The sequence below is a fragment of the Rattus norvegicus genome, chromosome 2, assembly GCF_036323735.1.
Source record: "Rattus norvegicus strain BN/NHsdMcwi chromosome 2, GRCr8, whole genome shotgun sequence".
Lineage (NCBI taxonomy): Eukaryota > Metazoa > Chordata > Mammalia > Rodentia > Muridae > Rattus > Rattus norvegicus.
In genome coordinates, this window is record NC_086020.1 from 55,941,769 (window position 1) to 55,964,259 (window position 22,491).

General features: G+C 42.5%; 1 protein-coding gene and 1 non-coding gene across 3 annotated transcripts; both read left to right on the forward strand.

Annotated features, from left to right (window-relative positions):
• Positions 1-1,058: 1,058 nt before the first annotated feature.
• Positions 1,059-3,137, forward strand: Rpl37 (ribosomal protein L37). Of its 2 annotated transcripts, NM_001399871.1 has the most exons (4): positions 1,177-1,216; positions 1,797-1,932; positions 2,111-2,195; positions 3,026-3,137. In NM_001399871.1, exons 1-4 carry the CDS (start codon positions 1,214-1,216, stop codon positions 3,093-3,095), a joined length of 294 nt encoding a protein of 97 aa, NP_001386800.1. In that variant the 5' UTR covers positions 1,177-1,213; the 3' UTR covers positions 3,096-3,137. The 2 variants fall into 2 exon arrangements, with proteins under 2 accessions (XP_063137271.1, NP_001386800.1); XM_063281201.1 differs by having other exon boundaries at positions 1,059-1,216; positions 2,111-3,137.
• Snord72 (small nucleolar RNA, C/D box 72) lies at positions 2,868-2,947 on the forward strand. The gene has a single exon (XR_005501713.1). It is a non-coding gene; the product is annotated as a small nucleolar RNA SNORD72 (small nucleolar RNA).
• Positions 3,138-22,491: the final 19,354 nt, after the last annotated feature.

The following is a 22,491-nucleotide window of genomic DNA, read 5'->3' on the forward strand; positions in this document are numbered from 1 at the left end:
TTGGCTAAACCTGTGTAGCTTCATGCCACTAAATTTATAGCAACTTGTCATCCAGTCTCCTGAGACTTATAGTTCAGTTAACCATTTGAATGCTTGTTTTCTTTCTCTTGGGTGTGCCCTTTCTCCTCTAATTCCAGTTTACTACTTCTGAGTGGAAAGGATTATGCATTTTCCTTTCAACTCCCTGTCCCTAGAAGACACTGGTATGATTTGCTAACGTTAAAAACAAACAAACAGGGGTTGGGGATTTAGCTCAGTGGTAGAGCGCTTGCCTAGGAAGCGCAAGGCCCTGGGTTCAGTCCCCAGCTCCGGGAAAAAAAAAGAACAAAAAAAGAAAACAAAAACAAAACAAAACAAAACAGAACAAAACAAAAAAAACAAAAACAAAAACTGCCTTAGTGTTTGCTTTGTTCTGTTGTCACACTTGTTTTAGAATGTATGTAGATGATATGACCAAATTATTTCCCCTATTCATCAATGGTTGTATTATGTTTCTCATGTTTCATACTGGGATTGTGGACAGATAAATGCATTATTTCAAAAACGATCTAGAAAACGGTTTTACAGTACAGACTTCCAAGCTGTACTCAAGCCTAAAATCGTCAGACTTCCAGATGGCAGAGCCCTGGAAACTATTACTTAACAAGTTCAGCCTATGGGATCACACAATTGGCCTCTGAATTGTGAAAACAAGTCAAGTCACTCCGTGACTCCGCACTCTCACAAACTCTCTTTAAAGGCAAGCCAGCGGCCAAATCAAGATGAACCTGGGAAGTCTGGCTTTCCAGGCTCGGCAACCCCGTCCCAGCCGCTCGCTGCACACACGGCCAGGGGCGCCGCCACGCACAGGGTGTCCGACTTCCCTCGAGCCCCAAGACCAGAATTCAGACCCGACTGCAAATACTACAGCGGAGCGAGACGGCTCCGGAGACCGAAAGCTCAACAGAAACAGCGAACTTCTGCGAAAAGCCTCCTAACCTAGGAGTTTCTGGCGCCCGGGAGGGTGGAGCCACAGGCGCCAGCCACGCCTCCTATCGGTGTCACAGTCAAATTGGTTCCCTGGCTCTCTCGCTCCAACTACACCACTGCGCCGGAGGCCTGATAGTGCTGCACCGCACTCACCGGAAGTAGTTGACTGGGCGGAAGCTTATCCACAGGAAGTGGTAGGCGTACTTTCTCTTCCGGTCTCTTTGGCCTCGCCGGTAGAAGCAAGATGGTGAGTGTTGTTTCTGGGCTCTGTAAATCTCTTTCCATCCTTCTTCCCTGGGCTGTCTTGCCTGTCGCCGGTGCGTGGGTGACAAGGTTCCGAGTAAAGGAGGCTGATGGGCAAGAAGACTGCATGCTGTGATCCGCAGGAACTGGAAGGATGGCTGTCCTGTGGAGAACTGAGCCCGCAGTTCTAGTGCCGCTGTGGGTCTCTTTGGGGTGTGGAGCAAACATGTTGCTGCCCCGGGTAGATGCTTAGAGGACAGGTTTGGGAACATTTGGCCCCAACCGCCGAGAAACTGGGTGCTTGTTGGCAGTACCTGGGACTGAGAGGCGGGCAGAATGTGGTCATCCTTACCGCTGAAAAACTAAGGCTTCAGAGCACTGACGTCCGTGCAGAGTAGAACATTAGATCGTGTGAATAACCGGTAGTGATTTTTACCTTACTTGAGTGTGAAAAGTTTAAATCTTTACCCCGTTTTGTCCCATGTAAACTTTGTCATGTCGCGTAAGTTCTCGTTTTCCGAGAAAATGCCAGAGTACATTGAGAAAACAGATTTCAAAGTTGCTTTCCTTTTTTTAATGTGCAGACGAAAGGAACGTCATCCTTTGGAAAGCGTCGCAATAAGACGCACACGCTGTGCCGCCGCTGTGGCTCCAAGGCCTACCACCTTCAGAAGTCGACCTGTGGCAAATGTGGCTACCCTGCCAAGCGCAAGAGAAAGTGTAAGTAGTGGGATCTTAAGGCTGGTTTTTACCTTGACCTGAGGTAGGGATGTAACAAAACACATTCGGTGGTTGGTATGTTGATTAAGTGGTTAAAACATAGTAATGACAGTACTGAGAAAACGGGCTATGCTGGATGCTTGGAAAAAAAACATTTGGAATCGTACTTTCTAATTAGATAACTGGAGTGCCAAGGCTAAGAGGCGAAACACTACCGGGACTGGTCGGATGAGGCACCTAAAGATCGTCTACCGAAGATTCAGGTACAGTTTTGTTTCCCAGTCATTGGTCCTTGGTAGTTCTGTTTACTTGTCACTTCCCACTCTTGGTGAATAAGTAATCCTCCTGGGGTTGGTTTTTGGCTTGAAACACCCACATTCGTCCAGACTGTATGAATGGTATCTGAGAGGCAGATTATTTGGTTCAGCCCCCACTTCTTCAGATTTTGCTCAAATGTTCTGGATACTAGTCATCAGTCCTAACAACATGGGAGACTGGGCCTTGGTGTTCCTTAAAAATCCAGAAATCTCAGCCCCCTCTCAGATTGTGCTGTCGTCTGTATTTTGACAGTTGCTATAGTATTTGTCTTTGTATTTACACTTTGTTTTGTGGGCTTGCTCTGTGGTGATTTGCTAGTGTTTAGTAGGCTAGTGGTGTGTTTTAAGTCCAATTAACCTTCATGTGCTTCATATCACTCATCTTCTGTAGAAATGAGTGTTTCTTACCATTTAGACTTCTAAGTTGAGCAGTTTCAAAGGTTCTGTTAAACGTGGTCGGTGTTTTTCTGTTACTAAAAAAGCATGCCAGGGCCTGTCCTTTATAGCATAAAGAATAGCTTCATAAATAGTTCTTGTGGAAATTAGAAAGTTAAGCTCAAAATTGTTGAGACAGTTAACTGTAATATAATGTGGGTGTTTTGATTGGGGTAAAATACTAGCTTATCGATGATGTCCTAAAAGTAAATGTCTGAACATATGAATGCTATACTGATTTCAGCATTTAACTGAGATAAGCTCATGAAGGTCTTCTGATCAATTTGGAAGTAATGTTTGGTGTTGCTGCATTAACTTCTCTTGTCTTTAACATGGCACAGACATGGATTCCGTGAAGGAACAACACCTAAACCCAAGAGGGCAGCTGTTGCAGCATCCAGTTCATCTTGAGGATTTCAATCGGTCATAAAATAAATGTTCTGGTTTCAAAAACTGGTGTTGTAAGGTACTTTAATGGCGGTTTGGTGTTTGGTTGTGTGATTGCTTTGGAAGCAGCGAGAACTGAGAAAGCTGAGAACTGGCCCTTTGTATATGAGGTTAGTTCCTGTGAGTGAAGTTGGTAGGGGCTGGATGAATTCTCTGGGAAGATACTCTTAAGCCCGCCGTAGGTCCCCCATCGTGTTTGCTTGGCCCGGGGCATGGAGGTGAATGGGCAGGCTTGCTGGGAAAGAGGACAGTCTTTCTCTAAGCCTGAGGTGTCTTGAAATACTTGGAATCTATAAGAGGCTTGGACAAAAACAAATCTCATGGGTGCCTGCACATTTGAGTTCTTATTCATCCTGAAATTCCCTATTTTTAACATTTATGTGGATAAAGCCAAGAAAGATAAGCCTTTATTCCCAGCACTTGGCAGCAGGTGGGTCTCTGAGTTGGAGGTCAGCCAGAGCCACACGGTAAAAAATTTTTAATGCTGTTTATTTGTATGTAAGCTGCTAATGTAAGTGTTTGGTGTACTTTGTCCTAGTATTTGAGACTACTATCCTTCAAAGGTGCATGAAGTTGCTTTTGACAATTTATAGTTCATCTTACTAAAACTCATGGTCTATAGACTTAAGATTGGTTTCTACCCTTATTAATGGGTTGAATAGATACAGACTTCTAGGTAATTCTAACAAGGGGTAAATCAGATCTCAAGACAAGTGGGAATTGGGCTCTGGGTGTCTGGACTTGCTGGAATCTAGAGATGGAAAAGGTTAATACAACTTCCACAAGATATGTGGAGCTTGAAGAAATGCTTGGTGCAAGGTGACCTCAAGCCTGGTGGTGGTGGTGGCTCAGGCCTTAATCCCAGCGCTTGGAAGGCAGAAGAAGCAGACTGCCTCCCAAAATCTTGAGTTTGAGGCCAGCCTGGTTAGTTGCCAGACCTACCGAAGATCCTGTCTCAAAAGAAACAGTGAGCTCCTCTTTGTCAAGCCAGTGCCTGTGGGGCAATTTGGGTGTTTGTGATGGCATTGGGGAAGATTGCAGCCACAAAGCTAGGCAATAAGAACAAGACAGCTAAATCAAGCATAGGCTACAGAGACTCAGCATGTCTGGTTGTATAACTTCAAGTCTGGAATTGTGACACTTAACAACAAACATTGGGTATCCTTCATAGCATGTGGGGTATAGTTTAGTCCCAGGGTACAGGGTACAGGTTTAGTCCCAGGTTGCACATGCCTGGCACTAAATTACGAACAAATTAGCTGGAGCTAAATTGGAACTCTTGGCCCTACTATTGTCATAAGTTAGAAACCATTATTCTTTTCTGTCTCTCTTTTTTAAATATTTATTATATATGGGTACACTACCTGTCTTTAGGCACACCAGAAGAGGATATCAGATCCCATTACAGATGGTTGTGAACCACCATGTGGTTGTTGGAAATTGAACTCAGGAAAAGCAGTCAATGGTCTTAGACCTCTGAGCCATCATCTCTCCAGCATATGGCTTTTTTTAATTTTACTTTTTCCAAACAAGGTCTCACTAGTCATAGCTGACCTGGATCTCCACAGATTGGCTTGCCTTTCTGGGAGTGGAATTGTGGGCATGAACCATTCTCCAGTCAGAGCAGTTCCCTGAGGAACTGGCCTGGTAGCAAAGAGTTAACTAGCGGAAAGCAGTTTATAATCTGTCTTCTGGGAGTGGAGAAGGCATAGTGAGAGCAGCAGCCCTCAGAGGACAAGCAGATCCCCGAGGGAGGAGAGCAGAAGACTGCCTAAGTGCTATTCTATTAGAGATGGCTCTTGAGAGAGAACTCTTGTGAGACAACAGCATGGCAGGGTGATTTGTAATCACGAGAGTCCTGAGATGGCTTGCTGCTTTTAAATTATGTTTTCCCCGTACTAATAAAGAGTCTGTTAGCAGTGAGTATTGGAGTGCTTCTGCACATGAAATGTTTGGTACCAAGTCTGTCTTAGAGGATGAAATCCATACTTAGGCAGGATGTAGAACTAAAGTGCCACCATATGCCACAAAACAGATGAAAGACACCATTCACATGTAATTTTAGTGAGCAAAGGGGGCGGGGGCATGGTGGCACATGCTTAAAGTCCAAGTACTTATGAGTTAGAGGCAGGAAAGTTAAAGCCAGTCTGGACGATGCAAAACATAAAAGCCATTTCAAAATAATTAAGGTCACAGCAAACTTAACATTTCTTGATCACCTTGGATTAAAAAAAAGTGAAAACAACCTTAATTTCTGAATATAAGCTTCATGGAGATGCAGTGTCAAGGTATGGTGCCTTGAAAGAAGAAACTGGGCCCTCACCTGACATAGCCTACCAGGAGTTCGATCTTGGACTGAAAATGTGAGAAACAGATTCCCAGTAGAGTACAACAGGGCTCTTTGTCAAATTTAGTATATGTGCTCCCAAAGCGAGCACTCTGTCTAATTTAACCTGAGTAAAACCTGACAGTATTGTGGGAGCATTGTCTAGTAGCAATATAATGTGAGGGTCAGGGAGATGGTGCAAGTAGAGGAGACCCTACCCAGCAGAGGCCATAACTAGCAACCCAAGTCAGTCAAAAGCCAGATTCAGTGGCCATAACTAGCAACCCAAGTCAGTCAAAAGCCAGATTCAGTGGCACACATCTGTAATCGTGGCATCCCTACAGGGAGACTGAGAGCTGAGGTGAGAGTTGCCAGGAAGCTCTAGGCCTAGTATATAGTGTGGAAGAAACGAGGAGCCTTGCTTCAACAAAGAAGAAGGCAGCAGCAGACCCTCAGACTGCTCTGAGTACAAATGTGACTGTACATATCTACACTTCAATGTAATGAGTTACAAATGCAAATCAAGTATGTAGTTTTAAGTTTTTGTAAACACATTAAAAATGTAAAATTCTAAAATATTACTTAATCTAATATAGCCAGTGTGTGTCATCATCTTAGGTATCTTAGATTTGTTTCTTCCTACTGGGTGCCAAAACCATAATATACTTGACACCATCAGCATGTCTCACTTCTGACTAGAGTTCCATGCTCATGTGCTACCTGCTACCTGAACAAGGGACGTGAACCTCAACATTAGCAGCGTTTGGCCAGTTGATGACACTTCCTTCAACAAGAGTAATGTTGCAGTAGATGTGTTAGCACACGTGCCTGAATCCGAGCACACAGTAAGGACTGGAAAGACCTGTTTGGAAAAACAAAGAATACTGTGTAAAGCATAGAAGATTATAAATAGTTAAAATACAAAAATTACTAACTTCTAGATCAATTCGTGTTAAGCCCAGGGGTCTTGGTACGTTTGTAGAGTGGTAGAGAACTTTCGCTATACCTCATACACTTACAAAACGTTGCTGTGAGAATAAGGCACACTGGCTTTCTTCAACAGTTTGTATGTATTAGCAATTATATAGTACTCTGGAAAATAAGTATTTTGATAATAGCAGGAAGCTCAGCAGGAATGCTGAGTTACTGTTTCTTATTGTTTTAGTTTATCAAGACAAGGTCTCTGTACAGCCTTGGCTACCCTGGAACCCACTGTAGAAAGGTATCATTTAACTTGGTGAAGTCACTAGTCACTCTAGGCTATCTGCAGTCCATGAGTATTCAACCTTTTGACATTGTCCCATGACAACATGAATATAAGTGTTCTGCTGCTTTTATAACTATCCTGGGACACGTAGCCCAGGGTCCAGAGGCTGAACACATACATACACACACACACACACACACACACACACACACACACACACACACACACAGATTATATATATATATATATATATATATATATATATATATATATATATATATATAAAACAAACCATGGCACTGTGGGCTCACAAGATAGATTGTCATGATCAGAACAGTTAGAGCAGCTTAGCTCTCCAGAGGAGTTTATGTTAACCGAGTCCCTGAATAAATGTATATTCAGTGAATAAGATCTATCGTAGATATATATTGAATGCTATGTACATATTGAATGCTGATGTGAGATTGGGATATGTTAATGAACCAAAAGTCAAAGGAAGTGAGAAAAGTTATGGGTAAGCCCATATAAAACAATTATAGTCAACAAAACTGGTTAAAACTAAAATTTATAAATTAAAAGAAATAACTGCTAGATAATGTAGCACAGGTCATTAGTCCCACAATTGGTAGAGGAGGTAGGAGAACCAGGATGAATAATAAGGCCAGTCTTAACCTAGCAAGTTTGAGGCCAGCCTGAGACACATAAAACCCTGATAAAAACAAGCAAACCAATCTATATAGCTATATGTTATATAAATATACAAAAACAATATACATATATTTTTGTTTGATATATACAATATATGTATGTGATATATCACATATTTTATAACATGTAACCATATATGTGTGTGTATATATGGTTTTTTGATACAGGATCTGTAAAGCCCTGATTGTTCCACAACTCACTATGTAGACCAACCTGGCGTTAAACTCAAGAGATCCACCTGCTTCTGCCTCCTGAGTTAAAGGTGTGTGCCACCATGCACAGCTTAGTTACTTTTCTGTTCTTCTATTGCTGGGAAGAGACACCATGATCACAGCAACTTCTAGAAGAGTTATTGGAGGCTGACAGTTTCAGACGATGAGTCCTTGACCATCATAAGTGGGAGCATGGCAGTAGCCAGGCAGGTGTAGTACTGGAGCAGCAGATGAGAGCCTGCAGGAGGAAAGGACAAAGCTATCTGGGAATGGCCTAGGCCTTTGAAAACTCAAAGTTGGCATCCAGTAACACACTTCCTCTAATAAGACCACACCTCTTAATCCTTCCCAAACAGTTGTATCAACTGAAGACGGAGTATGCAAATATATGAGCCTAAGTGGGTCTTTCAAACCACCACTTGACATTTTACGGAAATGTAAATTAAACCACAATGAAGTAGTATTACAGAGAATGGGATCATCATCTTCATTATCATAGTAAGTGCTAATGAGGAACAACTGGGATACTCAGTGAAAAGGGCTGACCACAGTTTATACAGGTAAACACATAGACCCTAGCAGTTCCTAACCTATCAAAAAAATGGTAAAACTAAAACCTGTATGTGGAATTTTATTGCAGGCTGTTTTTGCTTCTGCTCTGTTGTGTTACAAAACTTTTCTGAGGGAGGCACAACACACATGTCTACTCACCCTTGATAGGAAACCCACAACAGACAAAAGTACATGTATCAGCAAAATCCAACTTAGTGATTTTTATAGGTTTTAGTTACTGACAGGTACAGAAATGACTCAGCTGCATCACTAAGGCACACTCCAGCTCACAAAAGCTAAGGATTTGGAAAACACTGCAGCCTGTAGGAAGGTTAAGAGGTTGGAGATTGTCCTTTCCAAGTGACTATAGTCAAAAGCTCTTCTAGCCAGCTCATGTGGTTTCAGTCTGCAATTTGCTTGGCTATTCTGATAGGGACTCTCACCTTTTATAGTTTACACAGACAGGAGCCTAATGAATCTAGTCAGTTTTAGGGACTTCCTGATGCTACTTTGAGTTGTTTACCTCTGTGCTTAAAGAGTTTTCCTGTAGGATGGATTATTTCATTCTGGGAGAAACCTGTCCCATAACACCCCACCCCTTCCTTTGGCTCTTTACATTGTATTTGTGCCCTCTACCACAATGATCCCTAAGCCTTGGAGGGGGTGACTAAATATGTCCACCTATGGCTAAAAATTAGGCCACTGCACCATAGGCACAAGTCAGTTGTTCTCAAGAACATTGATGATTTTAGGTTGAGGTTGATACCAACAGTGATCTATGAGTGCAAACACATATGCTTAGAAAGCATTTGACAAGCACACCACATCCATCTAGGAAAACAATAGAAGTTCCTTCCTCAGTGGGTCCTATGACATCCCAGCCACAGGTTTCTGTCCTGGCTTACAATACCAGAAGTGAACTCCCTTTTATGCAGCAGACCTGCTGCTGTGACAGACTTTCTCATTGCTTGTTTAAAAGTCTTCCTAGTTACAGCAGTTTAAGCACTATTCCCCAATCACTGTGGTTTCTTAACTGGACTATTGTAAATGTCCAGTCTTAGTCATCATTCTATTGCTATGAAGAAACACCATGACCAAGGGAACTATTATGAAGGAAAGCATTTAATTGGGGACTTGATTACAATTTCAGAGTCTTAGTTCATTATCCTCTACAGAGGGAATGTGGTGGCAGGCAGGCATGGTGCTGGAGAAGTAACTAAGATCTACAACCTGATTTGTAGGCTAAAAGAGAAACTGGACCTGGTGAGGCTTTTTAAACCTTAACACCTATCCCTAGTTATAAAGGTATCTTTTGTCCAACTGAAGTAATTTTCATCTCTGAGGCTTACTGCCTCCATCTGCTAACCTAGGCCTAGTCCTGGAAGCTTCTAGCCTCCATACAAACTAATCTAGGCCTAGAATGCTTTCAGCCTTTGAGACTTACTGCTGTATGAGCTCACCCTTTCTAGTTCTTTCTGAACTCTGGCTGGCTAGTTTAACTCAGCTGTTGTTCTGACTGAAACTACTCAAGCTGACTGATTCAATCTAGCTTTCTCAGTTTCTCCTGAATTGCTCTGCTTGGCCTCATATTAACTTTGGCAATCTGCTCTAATCTTCTGCTCCTCATTCTCTGTTTGTCTTCACCTGTGGCTAGCTTGTCTCTCTGTAACCTATCTCTGTACAACTGTTCCAGTAAAACTGTGTTCTCTCTCTCTCTCTCTCTCTCTCTCTCTCTCTCTCTCTCTCTCTCTCTTTCTCTCTCTCTTTCTCTCTGCATTGCTCTATTAAGTAGCTTTCCTTTCCTCATGGGAGTTAGACATATCCTATTGTCAAATAATCTTTCTCTTAATTCATCACTTTTTCTGCCTCTCAATTAGACATCACTTTCAAACATGGCTGATTCCTTCTACACACTGACTTTACTTTTGTTTTTCTGGGAAGGTTGTAAAGGTGTGTACTAAGGGCATGTGTGTATTACAGCCAGAGGAATTAAAGGTATGTGCTAAGAACTGAGCCACACCACAACTAGAAATAGTTCCCAGTAAACAACACAATCTCAGGGTTCACAGTGTGATCAAATATACAGCACACTCTGACACACTTCCTCCAAGCCCACACTACTCCAACAAGGGTGCACCTCCTAAACCCTCTCAAATAGTGCGGCTCTCTGAGGACTAAGCATTTTAAAGATGAGCCTGTTGAGGCCATTCTTATTCAAACTGAAGGAACTGGCTTAAGACACTCCAAAGCCAAATTTTTCAGCACAAAGGACACACTTATTTGCCTCAGAGGGACCAAGAGCAAGGGATAAGGGACAAAGATTGGAGATAGAGGATGAGGGAGAAGAGGGAAGAGACAACAGAGAAGGGGAAGGGATATCTGTCCCAGTGGGGGAACAAGAGACTGCTTCTGGATAGAAAGGAGACAGATGTGGCCCATAGGCAAATGGCAGTTTATAAAGATGAAAGGGGACCCCCCCCCCAAGTTAGAATGAGGTGATTCATTTTGATTGGGCACATTAAATAAGATAGCCTCGAGGGGGCTTTTGATTGCTGGACTCCCAACACTTTGATAGCTAGACCTTGATATCAGCCTCAGGAGGAGGAAGTGGCCAAACAAGGAAATAGACTTTGGAGGCTAGCTTTAGGAATGCATTCTAATGTTTTCTGGTGAGCAAGAGGGGATGCAGGAGAAGGCAAGGCCTGCCAGAGCCATGTTTACCGTGCTTGGGCTGGCTGGAGTCCCTTCACAAACCACCACAGGCCCCATCTGTACACTGGATCACAGGCTTGATCTTTTTCTACAAAGGATTGGACTTGAGGGCTCTATTGCTTTCCCACCCCCTCCCACTACCCAATCCTCTCATTTATCTAATTTACTTTCCAACTCAGAGGCTAACCACGGAACATGCTAGGCATATCTGCCTCTCTTACTGCAATTGCTCCTTTACACAAACCAGTTCCTGCTTGGCCAGCATCTCAGCCTCAGATACATTTCTAACTGCACAGCCGTGGCCAGGCAACCTCTGCGGCTCCATCACTCATCTCAAACATTAAACATTTTCTGTAAACCTTTAACAATGTTCAGGGTGACCCCATATTTACATGGTAGACCTCACTTATCAAGCAGGCATGCTAGCCCACACCACATACACAGACTGCCACCCCGCGATTCCTCCCACAGACACCCCTCATTTTGATGGCTCAGTCGTAGTTGCCTGTCACTACTCATAGCAAGAACCATGCGACAGCAGCGGCTCTGCCACAGCACAAAGGCACACAGCACACAGGAAAGATGCCTGTATCAGAATTACCTCCGTGCCGATGCTCCCCGCGCAGGCTTCCCAGCCTCCGCTGCGTGCCTTGCTTCTTCCCAAATCATCTTTGGTTCTGTCCTGTGCCTGTTCTTGCACCAATTATGTTGTATCACAAAACTTTTCCTGGAGAGATGCTACACCCATGACTACTGTCCCCAGATAGGGAGCCCACTACAGATCAAAGTTCAACTTGGTGAGCCAATGAGTTTTATTGGGATTACTCACAGGACTATGGATGAGGGGTTACTCACAGGTGCACAGGAGCAGAAATGACTCAAACACAGTTGGATCACCAAGACCCACTCCTGCACTGGAGACAGCTCACAAAAGCTGGGAACTTGGAGCATAGTGCACAGCACATGTGCACCTCAATAGGTTGGAGAGTTGATGATTCCAAGTGACTCTGCTCTAACCTTTTTCCAAGCAACTCAAATACTTTCTGCTTCTCTCGGGCAGCTGATATGGTCTCAGAGTCTTCTTTGTAGTTGGGCTTGTTTAAGAGAAATCTCTGTAGCCTGGCTAAAGGATTCTTAGTTTTTATGACCTACTCTGGCAGGGAGGGGGCCTAGTGAATCTGGTCAGTTTCATGGACTTCTTAAAGCTCTTTCTTTCTTTCCTTCTTCCTTTCTTTCTTTCTCTCTTTCTTTCCTTCTTTCTTTCTTTTCTCTTTCCATTAGTTAATTAATTCACTTTGCATTCCTATCAACCCCCCTCCTAGTCCTCCTTCACACAGACCTTCTCATCTCTCCTTCCTCTTCTGAGAAGCCTGAAGCTGTTTTATGTTGTGTACCTTTCTGCTTAAGAAACACACCTATAGGATAGAATGTTTCAATTTCAGAAGAAACTGTTACACAACATGTTCTAAAGTTATACTAAAGGAAAAGACATTCTGAAAGAGGCAAGACTGTAACAACAGAGCTTTTTAAAACTGAGAATTTGGATGAGTGACGAAAGTACTCTATATTCATAGCTCACTCCTCCACTGGTACTGTACGTAATAAATTTACTGAACAATCTCTAAAACATCCTAAATGTTGTTCCTTATACCCAGACAAGTGTTTTCATGTCACATCAAGGGAACTTTTCTTTGCAGCAGACAGAGACCATTATAAAAACATTACAACCAATTAGAATGCAGAGTTGTGGAGCTGATGTATCTACAACACAGCTCCCTGCACCTAAGGCTCAGGGATCATTGCAGAAGAGGGGCAGGAAGGTTGCAAGAACCAGAGGAGTGGGGAGTTTGTTTGAGATAGTGTCTCCTAATAATGTCAGAAGCTGTACAGGTAAAGTTTCACCAACATGACTGCCTAAGCATGAGCTGAATCCAGACAGTAGACACTCTAATTTGGAAGAGGAAAAGCCCCAAAGGCCTCAACCCTACACAAAGGCAACTAAGGAATGCTCAGAGGGGGGAAAATAGTCTTCACCAGGAAAGCACACCAACTGATGATCTAATACCAAATAGCCCTGCAAGCATACGTACAAGTAACATTATACAGACTGAGCAGAGTGTATTTATGTATTTCGGAATATATATACACATATGTAACAGGCATACACATATATATGTATATATGTATATTCACATTGTCTTAGGGTTTTCATTGCTATGAGGAGACACCATGACCAAGGCAACTCTTATAAAGGACAGCACTTAATTGGGGCGGGCTTACAGGTCCTGAGGTTCAGTCTATTAGCATCATGTCAGGAATCACAGCATGATCCAGGAAGTCATGGTGCTGGAGGAGCTGAGAGTTCTACATCTTCATCCAAAGGAATCCAGGAACAGACTGAATCTCTCTTCCCCACTGGGTGGAGTTTCAGCTTTAGGAGTCTCAAAGCCCACCCCTACAGTGACACACTTCCTCTAACAAGGCTACACCTCCTAATAGTGTCACTTCCCATTGGCAAAGTGTATTCAAACCACTATACACATATATGTGTATATGTATAGTAAATATGTATATATGTATGTATTATACATATATTTATATATGCATGTAACAACAATATTTTTCAAAGGCTATGAATTTTTAAAAAAGCAAGGAGGAGTATATGGGAGGATTTTGAGGGAGAAGGGAATATAATATATTTTAATTATATAATTAAAACATACTACATTATATTATTATATTTAAAAATAAAATAAATAAATCTTAAAATTAAATAAACTCACCAAGGTTCTGAGTTGTTACATAGTTGACATGGCTCCGTCAGAGCAAGTGCATCCCATGTGATCCCAGCTTTTCTGGATGTAGAGCAGTCCTTTCTTCATTCCCTTTTCATGCTAGTCAGGTTTCTCGGACCAAGCTGTACAGGATGTGCATTGAAGGATTGAGTGGGACAGCCTTGCCGGAGGAAGTATGGCAAGCTTTTCTTGTTTTCAGAAGACTGCTGCCATTTTGAACTAGCTCCCTCGCTTCCTGTTTGAGTTAAAGATGTGACCTCTCAGCTGCTCTTCAGCTGCATGTGTGCTTGATGCTTCTGGCACATCATGGACTCTAACCCTCTGGAACCATAAGCCCCAAATAATTCTTTCTTCTATAAACTATGTTTATTATGGTATTTTACTGCAGGAATTCAAAAGTTGATAATACAAGAAAATGTGAAAGTTAGCAATTCTATCCACTGATTACAAATGTTCCTTTCCATTCACACTGCTGTAACTAGTGAATTTAGTCTGTCTGGGAGCTGGTCTTGTTGACTTGATGGAATTTAGAATCAGGAGACACACCCAGAGCTGTGGGTTGGTCAAGGTGCTTCTAAGGCAAGATTGAGTGTTGTGCAGAAGGCCTAGTTATAAGGGGTAAAAGCAGTGCATCAGTACTGCTGGCATCTTCTGCTGAGACCAGACTTCAGGTTATTTGACTTTCCAACATGGGATCAATCCCAACAACTCTCCAGAGATCTCCAGGCCTTGAGTGACAGATTTGAACTGCCTCATTGACTATGAAGCTTGCCAGTTCTCTTACTCTCTAGAATGTAGATAGCCACTATCAACTACCCAGCCCCTATCCTATAAACCAACCTAGTATTATAACCTTTTACAATATGTTCATGTACACTCTATAGGTTCTGTTCCTCTCAAGAATGCTAGCTAACACACACTGCATTTTACAGATAGGAGAAATGTATTATCGGCATTGCAGAGGCTGGAAAAGCCAAGATCCAGAGAGCATGATGGTGATAAGAGTTTACTACTTCAGAAAAGCAGCACCTTCTTGTTCTCACATAACAGAAGAAAAAAATAGCTGTCTGGGGACTTGTGGCCTAATCACCTTACAAAGGTGTCATTGGGAGTTAGGTTTCTATATGTGAATACTGAATGAAAAGAATGTTCCTGATGGAAAAATGAAAGTCATTAAATCTTTATGTATTTAGGGTTTTTTGTTTTGTGTTGCTTTGCTTTTCATACAAACTGTGTGAGCTACCTATGAAATCAAAACTATGTGTACTGGCTGGTTTTCTGTGTGTCAATTTGACATAAGCTAGAGTCATCAGAGAGGAAGGAGCCTCAGTGGAGGAAATGCCTCCATGAGATCCTGCTGTAAGGCATTTTGTCAACTAGTGATTGATGGGGAGAGCTCAGCCCATTGTGAGTGGCTCCCTCGCTTTGCTGGTAATCTTGATTTCTCTAAGACAGCAGACCGAGTCAACCATGAAAAGTAAGCCAGTAAGTGGCAGCCCTCCATGACTCTGCATCAGCTCCTGCCTCTGGGTTCCGGGCCTACTTGATTTCCTGCCCTGACTTCCTCAGGTGGGGACTATGATCTGGAAGTATAAATCAAATAAGCCTTTTCCCAACTTGCTTTTGATCATGGTGCTTTTGTTGCAGCAAAAGAAACCCTAACTATGAATATGTATATATAACATATAATATTAGAAACATATTTCCTGATCCACAGTTGGTTTCACTCTATGGGAAGGGTATGGAACCTTTAGGAGGTGCAATATTGCTGGCGAAAGTCCATCACTGGAGGCAGGATTTAAAGATGTATAGCCTTGCCACCATTCTTTTCCCTCTTGTTGTCCCACCTTCCCCAGGATGGTACTGTAATTCAAACCAAACCCTTTGATCTTTAAGTTGCTTTTGTTGGGCTATATTATTAGAACAACAGAAAAGTAACTAAGACAAAAATTGGCACCCAGAGTGGAGTGTTGATTGATGAAACTGACTGTTATTTGTGGGGGTGGTGGGGATGTAAAAATATTTAGAATCTTAAGTTGGAAAAGTCATTGAGTGCTCAGGGAGTAATGGGTTGTTTGTGTGGGAGCTTGGAAGATAAGAATGTTGAGTTCAAAGGGCTGGAGAGATGGCTCAACAGTTAAGAGCACCCGACTGCTCTTCCAGACATCCTGAGTTCAATTCCCAGCAGCCACATGATGACTCACAACCATCTGTAAAGAGATCTGATACCCTCTTCTGGTGTGTCTGAAGACAGCTACAGTGTACTTATATATAATAAAGGGATAAATCTTTTTTTTTCTTTTTCTTTTTCTTTTTTCTTTTTTTGTGGAGCTGGGGATCGAACCCAGGGCCTTGCGCTTGCTAGGCAAGTGCTCTACCGCTGAGCTAAATTCCCAGCCCTGGGATAAATCTTTAAAAACTAAAAAACAAAATAAAAAAAATTTTGGGGGGTTGGGGATTTAGCTCAGCGGTAGAGTACTTGCCTAGCAAGCGCAAGGCCCTGGGTTCGGTCCCCAGCTCCAAAAAAAAAGAATGTAAGAATGTTGAGTTCAATACAGATGATGCCCACTAGGCTGTACACTGTGAATTTCAGAGGAAAAGGAAAACTCTGGACTTGCTAGTGGCTGTATTGTTGCAGTTTTCCTCTTAACTAGGTTAGCACCCAAATAATTGAGACTAGTATATTTATTTAACAAGCTTTAAGGACACAACAACTGAGCAGTATTACCCCATTTTAATCCTCTAAACTAATCTGGCTTCTTCCTAGTCAAAATCCCAGTGATAATTGCATTTTAGGACTGATCTGGCTCTTTGGGCTCCAGGTGTCTCCCGAACTCTCTCCCTGTGGGGAATCTGCACCTAGTTTACTCTCCTTCCTTCCTCCCCCTGGCTGGGAGGAAGTCCAGCCCTATTCTCTTCACCACCCAGTCATTGACTAATCAGCGTTATTGACCGATCAGAGAGTAACAATCCTCCATCATGAAGGTTTTTTCAATTTTACAATGGTCTTTTTTTTTTCATCTTTATTAACTTGACTATTTCTTATTTACATTTTGAATGTTATTCCCCTTCCCGGTTTCCGGGCCAACATCCCCCTAACCCTTCCCCCTCCCCTCCTAGGGCTTCCCTTCCCCATCCTCCCCCATTACCGCCCTTCCCCCAACAATCCCGTTCACTGGGGGTTCAGTCTTGGCAGGACCAAGGAATTCCCCTTCCACTGGTGCTCTTACTAGGCTATTCATTGCTACCTATGAGGTTAGAGCCCAGGGTCAGTCCATGTATAGTCTTTGGGTAGTGGCTTAGTCCCTGGAAGCTCTGGTTGGTTGGCATTGTTGTCATATGGGGTCTCGAGCCCCTTCAAGCTATGAAGAAGAAACTTTAGTTGAAGAACTGCCCATATCAAGTTGGCCTGTGCATATTTATGTGGGCAGAGTCTCTTGATTAGTAATTTTTGCAAGAAGGCCCAGTCACAGAGGGCCATCTCTAGGGAGGTAGTCCTGGGCTGTGCCAAAACAAAACAAAACAAAACAAAAAACAAATAAAAAAAAACTAGATAAGCATAAGCAGCAAGCCGTAGGGTAATAGGAATTATTCCTTCATGATTCTGCTTCAGTCCCTGTTTGACTCTCTGCCCTAACTTCTCTCAATGATGGATTGTGTCCTGGAAGCAGAAACTAAACCAACTCCTTCCTTCCCCAGTTGGTCAAGGTGTTAGTCACACTGGCAGGACGCAAATTGTGTCATTTTTCAGATCCTTAGAATATTTTCTCTTGGAAGAGGTATTTAGTGTAACTTTGATCAATTACACCATTGTAATATGTCAATTAGATTGTTGTGAATAGGTGTAGTGGTCGGAAGGCAAATGGAATTTGATTTAAATATCCTGAGGTTAATAACTAATGCTGGAAATCAATATGGCATGGCGGCAGTTCCTTTTTAACCAGCTATTTCCCAAATAAAAGACACGGAAACCTTTAGAATTATAATAAGGTTTAATGCACAGGAGCTAGGCAGATATCAACCCTGTACACTATTTCTCTCTGTTTTCATGCCTTGAACCCCAATATGTCACTTGTCATATATTTTGTTTGCACTGCTCCTAGTTCAGACCAGCCCTTATGGTCATATCACCTCATGGTGACTGACTTCCTTCTTCTCTTTCCTCTCCCCTGTGGTCCCTACCTCCAACCCTGAGCCTGGGAGTCTTTGCCCCATGTACCACTTTTCTGTCCAGCTACAGGCTGTCAGCCACTTTTATTAACCAATCAGGGATAATTTTTGGGGGAAGGTTTACACGACAAAGGCTGGCATGGTGAGAATCTGCTCATCTTGACACAACCAGATCTTGGGATACAGAATTTAGTATTTGAATACATAGCAACAGACCAAACCCAACAGATAAGGATTGTGGTCTCTGAAAGAGAAATGTCCCTCATAGGCTCCCATATTTGAATACGTGATTCCCATTAGTGCCACTGTTTCCTAAGGCTAGGGTAACATGAGGAGCTGGAGCCTAGCTAGTGGAAGTATATGATTTGGGGCAGGCCTTGAGGTTTCTTTGTAGCCTGGCCCTACTTCCTGTTCTGTTTGCTTCTTATGTGCAGATGATGAAACACGGGAGCTTCCTGTTCCCTTTGCCATGACTTCCTTGCCTATTGCTATGTCGTCTCTGCCATAGAATACTCTATTCTCCTGGAACTGTGAGGCAAAGAACCCCTTTCTTCCATAAGTTACTTTTTGTTGGGGTATTTTGTTACAACAAAAGAAAAGTAACTACCGTAATGTCATATATGCTGAATATGTGGATCTCTCTATAACGTACATGTTGAAGTCTAATGACCAGTGCTCCAGTGATTTGGAGGGAGTGGTTGGGCCATGAGAGTGAAGTCCTTAAGAATGGTATCCCTGCCTCTATGGAAGTTCCAGATGGCTCTTGGCCATTTCTACCATGTGAAACAATAGCAAGAAGTCATCAACTGAGAATCAGGAAACAGGCTCTTGCCACACAGTGAATGTGCTGGCGTTCTAGAGCCATGAACAATGAACTTTTGATACTTGTTAGTCACCTAGTTTGTAGTGGTTTGGTAACAGCAATTTGCCTTCATGTTTGAAGACAATGGGTATCTACATAGACTACTTGAGATATGGGTAGATTTATGAGTTAATATACTTATTATACACCTATTTCCCCGCTCTTTTAGCTGAGAGGCAATGAGCATGCTCAGTACCAAATACCAGTCTACAAAAGAAGTGACTAAGACTGTCCAAGAAATAGATGATTCTAAGCCAATTGCAAGAACTACAAAAGATGAGTCTGAAGCATCCCAGAACAGCAGAAAGTGAAAAAGTGGGAAACTATTAAAACTAGTGAAGGACATAAAAAGGATATAAAAGTCTCCAGTGAAAGCTGAAACAATCTGAGCAACAAAAAATAATATTGAATTTAAATAACCATCAATTCACACTGTTGTCAATAAATAACTAGACAGGCACGGTGATGCACGAGTGTCATACTGGGACTAGAAGGCAGAGGCAGGAGGACCACTGCCACATCAAGGCCAGCTTGGTTGTCTTAGTTACTTCTCCATCGCTGTGACAAAACATCATGACCACAGCAACTTCTAAAAAACAGCATTTGATTTGAGGTCCCATGGCTCTGGAGGGTTAAAGGCCGTGACCGTCATGTTGGGGAGCATGGCAGGCAGGTGTGGTGCTAGAGCAGTGGCTGAGAGCTGACAACTCCCAGTGACACACCTACTCCAACCAGGCCACACCTCCTAATCTCTCCCAAACAATTCTACCATCTGGGTAACAAGTATTCAAATATATGAGCTTCTGGGGGCCATCCCCATTTAAACCACTACACTGGGGAACAAACTGGGTTCAAGGACAATCAAAGTCACACAGTGGGACTCTGCTTCAATAGTGGGTCAGGAGAGTGCTTGCTTAAGTAATAAGTAGATGGGAGAGAGGAGAGAAAGAATTCCAAAACAATTTATGTATGATAATCCACCTTTTTTTTTTAAGATGCCATCTCAAAAAAACCATTTTCTGTAATCCAAACTGGTCTGAGTCCTGCTTGTGATCTTTCCCATTCAGCCTCCCACATGCTCAGTGGATACTAAAAGCTACACAAGAAAGAGTACAAGTTTCCAATTTTTTGAATACTTTACTTTAGTGTGTGTGTGTGTGTGTGTGTGTGTGTGTGTGTGTGTGTGTGTGTGTATACTTAGGTGCTCTCAAAGACCAGAAGAAGGCATCAGATTCCTTGAAATTGCAATACAGATACAGGTCTAGGCAACCTTGTGAGTGTGCTGGGTCCTGAATTCAAGTCGTCTGGAAGGGCAGCAAATGCTCTTAATCTCCGGGCATGCCATCCTGCTATGGGTGTTGGGAGCTGAACTTGAGTCCTCTGGAAGACCAGTATGCTTCCTTACCCAATTATTCGCTGAGCCATTCCTCCAGCCCTCTGTTTCCAGTTCTTGAGTATGAACTTTAATTAATGATTTCTTTCCAGACATTGGAAAGAGGAAACAGAGTAATTTTATAAGAAGGAATGTGACAAAGCCAGGTAACCAAGGTCAAGGTTAACAGGACAAATCCCGCTGACAAGATGTGATTTTAACATGTGCGATGAGGCAAAACACGTTCCTCCAAGCTTTCCAGCAGTTTAGCTGTGAGAAGAGCACCAGGTGAATTTTAGTGAGATATTCTAAACATACCAGAGTCCACAACACTGGCAAGGATACCAAAACTAGGAAATGCCTGAGAGAGCATCACAACAGAGAGAAGACTAAGGGGGCACAGCCAGCTCCGTGGTGGGGGCTACTGCAATGGTGAACTAGGAGGTATTTGGTATTTGCACTTAGTTCCTGGCTCACAGCTTCTAACCCTTCTGTAGAAAAAGGCACCAGAAAGATCTTTTGTCTAATATTTGGTTATGAACCCCGTTCCTTACTGAGCTCCTGTCACCTCCACAATCTCCCATGTATATGATCTTAACAGTTTTTTGTTCTAATAAAGGGATTTTGGGATAATCTAATGATGGAGCATGCTAACCAAAGGAACAAACCCTACAATCAGAAAATTGACACTATCCACCCTTCTCCCAGCCTCTGTGGAGCACAAAGAGATAGCAGTTGAACCCATTGCTCCTGCCCATGTAATAAAGAATCCAGGAAAGTGTAAAGCACATGGTATGGATTGCTGAACATTTATGGTTTCCCTGAGGCAGTACGCTAGGAGCGGGACTGGGTACCCCTTCCTGAATTCTTTGCCGGATCTGTCGCTTGCATCTGAATGGGTCCTTTGTGATATCATTTATAATTAACTGCTAAGTAAACTGCTTTCTTTGGTGAGCTGTGGAAAACTAACAACTAGAGGAAGGGATTGTAGGCTATGGTTCTAATGTATAGAAATACAAGCCCTAACCTAAGTTGTATGGCTGGCAACTGGGAAGGGAGGTGGTCCAATGAGACTGAGCTTTTTACTTATGGTATCTGATACTATTTTCAAAAAGAAATTGTGAAAAATTGAATTAACTTATAAGGCGCCAGTTGGTGTATGCTGGAGAATCTAGTCAAAACTGTTTGATGCAGGGAACAAAACAAGTTGAAGAAATTCATTTTTATAAGCAAATATCACTAGGTCAGGTTGCTTATGAACAACAGAAATTTATCTTTTACTGTTCTGGAGACTAGAGGTCTGACATCCAAGTTCTGGTAAGGACCCACTGCTAAAAAGTAGACTGTAAGATTGTGTAGTCATCTTACATGGTGGCCCTCTGTGGACTTTATGGGCATGGATCCTATTACTGTGGAATTTACCCCCATGGCCTAATTGCCTCTTGAATTATAATCACAGTAAAGGTAGAATTTCAAAAGATAAAATTTGGGCATACATACATTTAGTCAGTAATATCTAAATGTAGTGAAACATCCTGGGGCTTATCTGACAACAAAAGTAGGAAGCAGCCTTAGTGACTGTTCTCATTGTTGAGACAAAATACCCAAGACAAGCATCTTAGGGAAGAAAGTTCATTTTGGTTCTCATGTTGGAGGTACAGCCTACTAGGCTTTGAAGGCAAGGTAGCAGGAGCACCAGGCAGCTGGTTACATTGTGTCCACGATTAGCAGAGAGGGTTGGATGCTGGTGTCAGCTGGCTCTCTACTCTGACAGACAATAAGTACTTTTAACAAGGAACCATCTCTCAGGCACATCCTGCTTTTTTTTTTTTTTTTTTCACATCCTGCTTTTTATCAAACTTGGGTTATCAGGCTTAGGTCGCTAATGCCCTCATCAGGGAGCCATCTCTACAGTCCCTTTTCCTATCTTACTGTCCTGTCTCAGCTACTACAGTTACTGACAGACACTGAGGTAATATAAAAAGCAACATACTATAGAGTCTTAATATTTATTGTTATTAACTATAAGTTTACTAACTATAGAGTGATTAAGAAAAGACCAAGAAGAGGCAGGATGTCTTAGAAGCACCAATAGGTTCGAGAGTAAGAGAGAGAAACCGTCGAGTAAGCAGCCAGTCTCTGTGCTCTTCCACTGTGCTCCCCCAGTGCTGGGTCATCCCTGTGTGTTTTCATCAGGACCCATCTCATTTGAGTTAATAAATGCCATAGTACTAAAGCAGGCTTGCAGTTTATAGCATCTTCTCTTAAACTAGAGTGGATTCAAGCCACTTCTATGTAATTCCTGCTGGCTTATACTCCAATATGCTTTGCTGAAACGGGCTGGAGTTAAACTGATAGGTCAGCAGCTGGATGTTAGCCACAGGCTAACTTATCTTTGCCTCCAAGCTGGAAGACTGTTGAGCAGAAGCCCTCATGGTTGAAGG

Bases quoted from the DNA above. Each gene is read 5' to 3' on its own strand.
- Rpl37 (XM_063281201.1), top strand. The intron at 1,933-2,110 runs GTAAGTAGTGGG...CTTTCTAATTAG, and splicing joins TGCCAAGCGCAAGAGAAAGT to ATAACTGGAGTGCCAAGGCT.